Raw genomic sequence first — 9,173 nt, forward strand, 5'->3', positions numbered from 1 at the left:
AATTGAACTAAAAACAACAACAGCAATGTGTTAAAAGTCTGTTTTGCTGTGTCTCAGTACAGACCGACCAACGCAAATGTAAACTATACACGTTTATATTTTTGACTCCGAAATTACTTTGCATTAAATTCTTATGTGAGGTTATATTTGAAACGCTTTTGTTACAGAGTAATGTGCGCACCAGCTTCCGTTGTGGTGCTTCCTTGTTGTTTCTACAGTGAGACTTCCACATGTGTTCAGAGTGATGCCAGTAAACAGCAAGAGAGAGCAAGGAAAAGATGCTGCTGTGAGTTTGACAATGTTTATGTTCTGTTGGGTTTCATTTAAACAGGATCAGCTCAGATCCGTGAACTTTAAAAAGGCCAAATATGGCAGTGAAAATATTATACCACTAACAAAAAGTGCTAATAGTATCACGTACTATGGTCATGTACCGTAGTGCCTTTAAGTATGTAATTCAAAATGAAAAAAAAAAAAAAACACTTTTCTGAACTTAAACGGATATATCACCCAAAAAGGAAAGTCCTGCCATTATTTACTCACCCTCATGTTGTTCCATAAATGATTTTCCTCTGTGGAATTATTATTACTTTTTTCTGTTTTTTCTTTCAACATTTTTACTCAGGTGCAGGGGACCAATGACAGCAGTGTGGTCAGTAAGGTGTCAGCAGCGGCACAGGGCTACTTCCATGATGACTTCCTCAAGCATTTTGTGTGCAAGGTGTCAAGAAGAGCTCCACTAATTAATAGGTAAATGTTTAGGAGACAGTTCTTGCTCTTTCAGTGATTGTATTCTCATACAACAGATGTTATATCTGTGATGTGTGTATATTTCTTTGTCAGAGGTTATTATGTGCGCTGGAAAGCAGTTGATCATTGTATGAATCAGTTTCTCCATGCCGCAAAATCCTGCTCGAGGAGACAGGTGGGATGAAATATCCATGTTTTGTGTTTATGTGATTTTTTTATTTATTTATTTATTTATTTTTACTGTGAAAAATGAATACCCTGTTCATATCCTTCTCTTAATTCCAGATTCTGTCACTAGGAGCAGGGTTTGACTCCCTGTTTTTCCGGCTGCATGCAGAAGGAGCCCTTGGAGGTGTCACAGTTTTTGAGGTTGACTTTCCAGAAGTTGCCCGACGCAAGTCTGACTTGATCAACAGCAATGCTTGTCTAAAAGACGCGTTGCCAGATTGGGAGCCTGTCTCAAATCAGCAGACTAGTAGTACGTTCACTGCATTTATAACAAAACATACAACCACTTCAACTGTACTGTATATAAAATGTATTATTCATACAGATATGAGCAAATCTTCCAAGTGAACTTTTGCAACTCTGTCTTTTGCCTCTAAAATGTGATAGAGTTTAGTTAGAACATGTTTCTTGCCCATGTGTAGATGCTGTGTTCATCAGAAGTGGTCATTATAATCTCATTGGTGTGGATGTCAGGAAGGAGCAGAAGGTGGAGGCGGCTCTGAGCAGAGCTGGGCTGCAGTGGGATGCTCCCACACTTGTCTTGTCAGAGGTGGTGCTGACTTATATGGAAACACAATGGTGAGGATGTGAATTCAACGTGGTGCAAAAATTAGCACGTGTGCTCCTGAACCATTGAGCCTTGTTGCTCATTCCATAGATGCAGGTTCGAGTCCCGCCTGCAACATATCCTGTTCTCAATGCTTTTCTGTCTCTCCAATAGTTTCCTTATATTTTTTGTACTATACCTGTTTAACAAAAAAGAGGCCATATTAACTTTTGAGCTAACCGGTTAGCGCATTTTTAACTTGCAGTTCACTTTATTTTGTTTGTGATTTTCTCTAGGTCAGATGCTGTGATTGGCTGGACTGCCAAGCTCTTTCCACAGTCTATGTTTGTGATGTATGAACAGATCCACCCAGATGATCCATTTGGCAGGATCATGCAGAACCACTTCCTGAAGCTCAACTCTACCATACATGCCCTCAAACAATATCCACACACTGTCGCTCAGACACAGAGATTCATACAGAAGGTATGAACAAGGTTTCATGCTGATTTTTTTTTTTTTTTTTAAGTATGTAACCATGTAATAAGCGGGATAATATCACCGGTTATTATCCAGCATGAACATCTTCAGAGTTAATTAATAATTAAATTATTTTTATTCAGCAAGGCTGCTGAGCATAAGAGACCTCTTTCAAAAACATGAAAATGTCTTACCAACTTTTGAACATGAGTGTAGATAGATCACACTTGATTTTCAGTAAGACGAGTAACTGATCTTTATTTGCCACAGGGCTGGGAAAAATGTGTCTGTCTGGATATGAACCAGTTCTACTTTGAACTTCTTCCTGAAGATGAGAGGCAGAGAGTCGAGAGACTGGAGCCTTTTGATGAGTTTGAGGTGAGAAAACAGCCCCATTCCCAGCAAAGACTTTTAAATAATCCCAATATGACCACTGAATCTGATCAAATGCCTAATCTTAGACCTGTGTTTATCTTATTGATATCAGGAATGGCACCAGAAATGTTCTCACTACTTCATCCTTTCAGCCTCCAAAGGTTCTGTGACCAATCAAGCCCTTCTTACACTACCAAAGTGTAAGTATTGTTGAGATATTTGTGTTAAGTGTATCGCTAGGTGAGGTGGTATGGTGCAGAAGTACATGTGCTCTTTTCACTTCTAGCGCCCTCCATCCCACACATGACTCCTCAATGGGCTAAGCATCCTCCTCTGGTCATTCAGCCCATGTGTGGGTCTCCAGGTATAGAGGCTGTTGGTATGGCCTCTGCTGTACTGGCCCCTGGAAACATCCTTCTCACCGGAGGCTGTGGGAGAAGCGGAAGAGACACCGTAGCGAGAGTCCTGATCAAAGAGCAGGATGGCTGGAAATGTGCCTGTGTGGAGGCTCATGGAGACGCAGGTGATTTGATCAATGCTCTCTTTCTGCCATTGCTAATGGTTTCCTTATTGTAATATTTAAAAATAAACTGACTTGTCGGTTAGTAAATCAACACACTTTGTCAAGTCAATTTTATTTATATAGCGGCAGAAATTCATGATGTTACTGTTTATAATATTTTAATGCCTTATTGTCCATATTTAGCTGTTGATAGCTGTGCAACAGGATCAAACAGTTGACTATATTGTATTTATCGCTTTATGTGAGTACACTGTATTTATGCGGATAGCACTGGACATATTTATAGTAGTTGCAAGTTGCTTTTATTGATACATTGTGAGGTTATATGGAAATCTGTAAGGTTCAAAAGGTATGAAATCTCTAAGGTTTTGTTTAATTTATAACAGTCTGGTGTAGTGGCAAGCTTATTATGTATGCATGCATATCTTTGTTTCATATTTCTTATTTTAGTGGTGGGTCTTTATCAGACGTTGACCTCTATCCCTGGTGGTGGAGTGGTCCTCTTTGGCGGCAGAACTTCTCCACTCAATCCAACAGGCAGCATTGTGTGGGTGACCTTTGACCTTGGTGATCAGCAAAGTTCCGTACAGCTGTCATTTAAGAACATGGTTTGTACAGGCATTGGTCCAAAGCCACGATGGAGACACACATCGACCTTAATATGTTATAATGGTGAGTGGGTTTTTTTTTCTTTCAGTTTTTCATTTGCATTGTAAGGAGCAAAAAATTAACTTCCTAATAACATATAATTCCAGATAAGACATTTATATTTGTGTTTGGAGGACGTACAGAGAAGGATCCAGTTCTAGGTGACGCACATTTCTTGTGTTTGGAGGACAAGCACTGGACTGAGGCACGTATTAAAACCTGAAAATATACATACAATTGGACGATGAGTCTGGTGTTCGTAGTTGCAAAAAATATTGAAACTGTTGAAAATTGTCAATTCTCTTGATTCCATCCATTCCATTTTGTACTTAGTAGTGAATACAGGGATTGCCCCATCTGTGAAAGGGTACACTATTGTTTAAAAGATTGAAAGAAAGGGATTTTTTTATGTTTGAAAGAAACTCTTATGCTCACCAAGGCTTCATTTTATTTGATCAAAAATATAGTAAAACCAGGAATTATGTTGTTTTCTTATTATATTTTAAGCAGCCATTACTCCAGTCTCCAATCACAGGTTCCTTCATAAATTATTCGAAATATTCTGATTTTGGTGCTTTTTTTTTTTTTACTATTATTATCAATGTTGAAAACAGTTGTGCTGCTTAAAATGTTTGTGGGAAGCCATGATAATTTTTGCCATGATTCTTTGATGAATAGTAAGAACAAAAATGTTGTCCAAAAGAACATTTATTTGAAATAGAAATCTTTTGGAACATTATAGATGATTGATGAATTTAATGCATCCTTGCTGAAAAGTATTAATTTCTTTCTTTCTTTCTTTCAAAAAAGTTTTCAAAAAACTTTGAAAGTGTAAATAGTGTAAATGCCCTGTCTATATTTTGGCTAAGTTTTCTTGTAAGAGCATCATAATGTTTATGTTTTGGAATAGCCTTCATGTCTGGAGGGTGATTGTTTGAGAATCTTTTGTGTGTTTCAATTAGATTACAGTTGTTGGTGCCGTTCCGGAAGCCCGTCATTCCCATTCAGCTTGTCCCTATGGAGGGGGGCTTGTGATATTTGGAGGTTTAGGGAAAGGAGGGAGACCTCTCGGTGATGCTTTTTACCTAAGACCAACATCATCAGGTTTCTGCTGGGAGACAAAGAATTTACATCCACCTCCAGTGCCCAGGTTCAAAACCACTCACTTCTGTCTCTCTTTTTTTTAAATGTATAAATTGTATTGATGTATTTCTAGGAAGACATTATTCACTCCCAGTTTGTTTGGGGTTTTTTTTTCCTCAAAACTATAGAATTTACTTCCCAAAGTTATTTGTAACAAACTCAATTCACATTCGCACTTTATTTGGGTGTGAGAAATGTAAAGAATGTGTCACAAGAAAGATGTGTGCCACCTCTCAGTAATCGACATCACAGTCTTATCCTTTACTTTCAGATATTCCCACTCAGCCCATGTAATTAATGAGAAGTTGGTTGTGGTTGGTGGAGTTTGGCTTCAGGCTGATGGAGTACCAGGAGTTGCTGTAATAAATCTGAACACTGGGGGTTGTGTGGAGATCCAGCTGGATACCGTAAGTTACTCTGCTCATAGGTTCTAGCAGAGGCTAATGGTTTATAATAAAATTTTGCCTCTCAAATCTCATTGGATGATCCACTGAATAGGCATAATAAAACAGATATTTCCAACTCTAAATTCTGATTTTCTGCAAAATCCACATATGCACAAATTCTATTATAATGCACAATGTTGCTATGTTGTTTGGCAACAAGTTGTATTCACATCATGCATCACTGTAACCATAAATATTATGATTGATATGTGTATATATATATATATATATATATATAATGCTGGAATAGCATATATTGATATATATATATATATATATATATATCAATATATGCTATTCCAGCGTTCCTCTGTGTCATATGTGTCTTTATAATTGTGGTTTGGACTTAGCTATTCACTTAGAGCGATTTTTAAATCTTCATGATTATGGTTATTGTTCTTGGTGTGAACAGGGCTTTAGACTTATGAAATATATTACTTGATGAAGGAACTGTTTGATCATTAATATTAGTAAATTGAATTTAAAAAAAGTTGCTGTCACTGCTGTATTACAAAGGGTCTATGTGGTCATGGAAAAACCTGGAAATATCAGGGAATTTTAAATGTGTGATTTCCAGGCCTGGAAAAGTCAGGGAAAAATTCTTAAAGTCAGAAAATATATATGATTTTAAAAAATCTCTATGCAGTAATCGCTGATTAGGAACCCAATTTATAAAAACAATAAGCCACCTGAAGACAATATTGTATTGTATTGTAATTTCTGTAGCTGACTAATTAATTTCAAATTAATTTTCAATGATTCCCAGTTTTCCTATTTAAAAAATAAACTATTAAACCGTGGGAAACCTGTAGTTTTAAAATGCATAGCAATTTTCATTAACCTTCCATAAATATTTGTCATGGTTTATCCTTGTTTCTTGTTTTGTTATATTTCAGTCATCTGTGCCTTGGCCTCTTATGCTGCATTCGTTCTGCTCTGAGCTGCTGGACCCTGAGGGGACTGAGATGGTGCTCATTGGTGGAGGAGGAAACTGTTTCTCATTTGGAACACACCTCAATCTCCACCCTGTAACTGTGGATCTAAGTCCATTACTTTGCTATTCAAATTAGTCAGATCACAAGTAGTGGGTCTCCAGCCAAACTTTATTTTAGCCGGAACTTCAATTTAGTGTCACAGCCACATAGCGTAAGCATTGTGACATGGGAACATCACTCTGTGAAGCGACGGAAAGACTGCACTGTAGGACAGACTGCGCCCCAGTCTACTGGTTTGCGGTAGTTGCCCTTCTCCAGGAAGTACTGGTGGCCACGATAGTTGGGATGCTCGTAGAAGATCCAGTAACCGTCCAAAACTTTGCAGGAATGGACCTCTCTCAGACGGAACCTCTCCACCACAGATGGACAGTCCTCAATGGACTCTATGGCCTGGCCTGTGAAGTCGGGCTTGTCGTAGAGCTGAACCTTGTACTGCATTCCACTTGTCTGCATGGGTTGGATGGGTTTGGGAAAGAGGTGGAAATATTTGTGTGAGAGGGTTGGCAAGAAGGCACATGAAATAAGATGGCACCTGTAATACTTAAGGACCTTCATAAGCATGTTTTGTAAATGAATGTACTTTTTTTTTTTTTATCTTGTTTGCCTGATTTTATCCACTGATTTGCTGTGGAAAATTTCAAGATGTATATTCAAAAAATAGTATTGATGCCTGTGAGATATTCATACAGGCAGAAACTGTTCTGATATTTTATGGATTCAACATGTCATATTTTTTTATGAGTTGTGTCCTTGTTGAAGAAGATGGCCTGTAATGTCAAAACAAACTTAATTAAAGAGAATTACATTGACCTGAAATGTAATTTAGTCCTGTGTGTGTGGTCCATTAATTGAAACAAGCTGACCGTTTGCTTAAGTTACACATACAAGTGTGGTCTTTCAACAAAGACTGAATCAAATACAGCAGGCCATATGGAAATTGATCTATTGGCAAAAGCCTTGAAGCCTAATTAGTTAACTGGACATAACAGTCAGAAAAGGTCTATACATTTCCACTACTCGTACTGTTCCAGGCTTTTATTATTCTTTAACCCAGTAAATTGAATTCAATTCTAGCACAGCATTGTGAAACACTTTGTTCATTATGACCAGTCTAAAAACACAGCAAATCATATTTGTTCCACTCTATAACCATTTAAGTATTTGAAAAAGCTTTATGTCACTAATGCACACTGCTGGATGCAGTACTAGTTGAACTTACAAAGCGGATAATCTTGCAGGAGCTGAGACAGTCATTGAGGCCCATCCATCCCAGGTACTCGGGATACTCTCCCCTGGTTAGCAGATACCGGTTACCTGTGTAGTTGGGCCGCTCGTAAACCACCCAGGCGCCACTCTCCACACGAATAGAGTTGCAGCGGCTAAGGTAGGTATGGAAGTCAGAGCAGTCGCTGTCACACTCGTAACGGCGGCCCTGAAAGTTCTTGTCCTCAAAAAACACAATCTGAAATACATTAAGATGATGTTGAAAGGCACTGTTGTACGTAACAACCAACGTAGTATCATTTAAAAATTAAGATATGTTTTTGGCCATGTTCATGCTGGTCTTGGCTGGTTGCCTAACATACAATGTACATTTTTATCTTGTTTGCCCAATTTTTGGTAGTCCTATCCTCTGATTTGCTCTGGAGAATATTCAAGATGTTATAGTATTGATCAACCGGTCTACCTGCAACATGAACAAGCTTAACCAGCTACCAATAGTATTAGCCAGTCTGTTATGCCAGCAACAAACCAATATTATCCATCTGGGCAGGCCTAATGGTTAGAGAGTCGGACTTGTAACCCGAAGGTCATGGGTTCAAATCTCAGTACCGGCAGGAAATGTAGGTGGGGGAAGTGAATGAAAAGCACTCTCATTACCCACAGCCCTTGAGCAAGACATTTAACCCCCAATCACTCCCCAGGCGCCGCAAAAATTGCTCCGGGTGTGTGTCCACGGTGTGTGTGTGTGTGTATGTGTATGTGTGTTCAGTACTCACTGCTGTGTGTGTGCACTTGGATGGGTGAAATGCAGAGCATAAATTCCGAGTATGGGACACCATACTTGGCCGCATGTCACTAAAATCACCAACGATCAATTTAGAATTTAAACAAGTCAAAAATAGTCTGTGTTGTAGTTTCATAAACGTAACCAATCTGACTGCAAGCCAAGACATTTAGAAACGGGGGTTTCCTTTCAAAAATAGTTTTAAAAGCCAGTGTCATCATTTAGGCAACACATTCCAGTAGACAAAAAAATTACACTTTTGAATTCCTGATAATATCATGAGATATCAGCAATATAGCAGCATTACTATTTGCTAGGTAGTTTTATTTAGTCATTTTCTTCTCAAAAAATATTTTGAAAGACTTTAAAAATAATTTGTGAATGTGAAGTTAATGGAACTATCATATCCTAATATAACATATCCATAAATGTGCTACACAACTTAAAATCTGCAATTAAGGCTGAGAAACAACAACAAAAAAGTGACAAATGCAACTAAACAAAGTGTTAACCAACTTAACCCACTGACATTCTAAATAAATAAATAAATATTAATCAATTATGCAACTAGGCTAGATTTTCAGCCTCTTTTCCATTATATTCAAGTGATTTTCCTACTCACCCTGCCCATCTTGAATATTGTATTAAGGCTTGTCTGGGGAAGTTGTCTGAAGTCCAGAGTGAATGTTTATGGGGCTGTTTAAATATGCAGCTCCCAACGTCAAAATGAGCAGGAGGGGAGGGCCAGATATTCACTTTGTCATGAAAATGAGATCCAAAAATTGAGTCAGTGATTCTAGCACTATTCAGAGTTTTTTCCAGAAAAGCAAATGGGGATTAAAGGATAATGACTAGCCTGGCACAGGCATTCATTCACCCTGGAAAGGCACTGCATCCCACAACTGGACCAACCTGAACCACAACAAACAGCACACTGGCCAGCATCTGATGCCAAGAGCACTGCCAAATAAAGAGCCCAGACTCATTGGATTGTCATGCCATGCTGAATGGCACCCATTATCCTGGCTCA

At 38.4% G+C, this 9,173-nt stretch overlaps 2 protein-coding genes across 6 annotated transcripts; one reads left to right on the plus strand and one right to left on the minus strand.

Annotated features, from left to right (window-relative positions):
• The first annotated feature begins 25 nt into the window (after window positions 1-25).
• lcmt2 (leucine carboxyl methyltransferase 2) lies at window positions 26-6,960 on the plus strand. 5 transcript variants are annotated; one of them, XM_051906201.1, is made up of 15 exons: window positions 26-78; window positions 168-286; window positions 626-750; window positions 844-925; window positions 1,036-1,228; window positions 1,401-1,557; window positions 1,822-2,011; window positions 2,276-2,383; window positions 2,493-2,580; window positions 2,667-2,903; window positions 3,354-3,575; window positions 3,659-3,756; window positions 4,514-4,701; window positions 4,966-5,101; window positions 6,037-6,960. In XM_051906201.1, the coding sequence occupies exons 2-15, from the start codon at window positions 245-247 to the stop codon at window positions 6,208-6,210; spliced, it is 2,040 nt and encodes a 679-aa protein (XP_051762161.1). In that variant the 5' UTR covers window positions 26-78; window positions 168-244; the 3' UTR covers window positions 6,211-6,960. The 5 variants fall into 5 exon arrangements, with proteins under 5 accessions (XP_051762161.1, XP_051762163.1, XP_051762159.1 ...); XM_051906203.1 differs by having other exon boundaries at window positions 632-750; XM_051906199.1 differs by having other exon boundaries at window positions 41-286.
• On the minus strand, window positions 6,310-8,899 carry crygs2 (crystallin, gamma S2). Its single transcript, XM_051906211.1, has 3 exons — window positions 8,766-8,899; window positions 7,355-7,597; window positions 6,310-6,582 (listed from the first exon to the last, which is right to left on the minus strand). Exons 1-3 carry the CDS (start codon window positions 8,772-8,774, stop codon window positions 6,310-6,312), a joined length of 525 nt encoding a protein of 174 aa, XP_051762171.1. The 5' UTR covers window positions 8,775-8,899.
• Between the last annotated feature and the right edge of the window lie 274 nt (window positions 8,900-9,173).

Source organism: Ctenopharyngodon idella, chromosome 9 (assembly GCF_019924925.1).
Source record: "Ctenopharyngodon idella isolate HZGC_01 chromosome 9, HZGC01, whole genome shotgun sequence".
NCBI classification, from domain to species: Eukaryota; Metazoa; Chordata; class Actinopteri; order Cypriniformes; family Xenocyprididae; genus Ctenopharyngodon; species Ctenopharyngodon idella.

Excerpts from the sequence above, each read along its gene's own strand:
- lcmt2 (XM_051906201.1), top strand. The coding sequence starts at position 245 with ATGCCAGTAAACAGCAAGAGAGAGCAAGGAAAAGATGCTGCT. Across the intron at positions 1,558-1,821 it reads ACTTATATGGAAACACAATG|GTCAGATGCTGTGATTGGCT; the intron begins GTGAGGATGTGA and ends GATTTTCTCTAG. Across the intron at positions 2,904-3,353 it reads GGAGGCTCATGGAGACGCAG|TGGTGGGTCTTTATCAGACG; the intron begins GTGATTTGATCA and ends TTCTTATTTTAG.
- crygs2 (XM_051906211.1), bottom strand. Across the intron at positions 6,583-7,354 it reads CCTGCAAGATTATCCGCTTT|ACAAGTGGAATGCAGTACAA; the intron begins GTAAGTTCAACT and ends CAACCCATGCAG.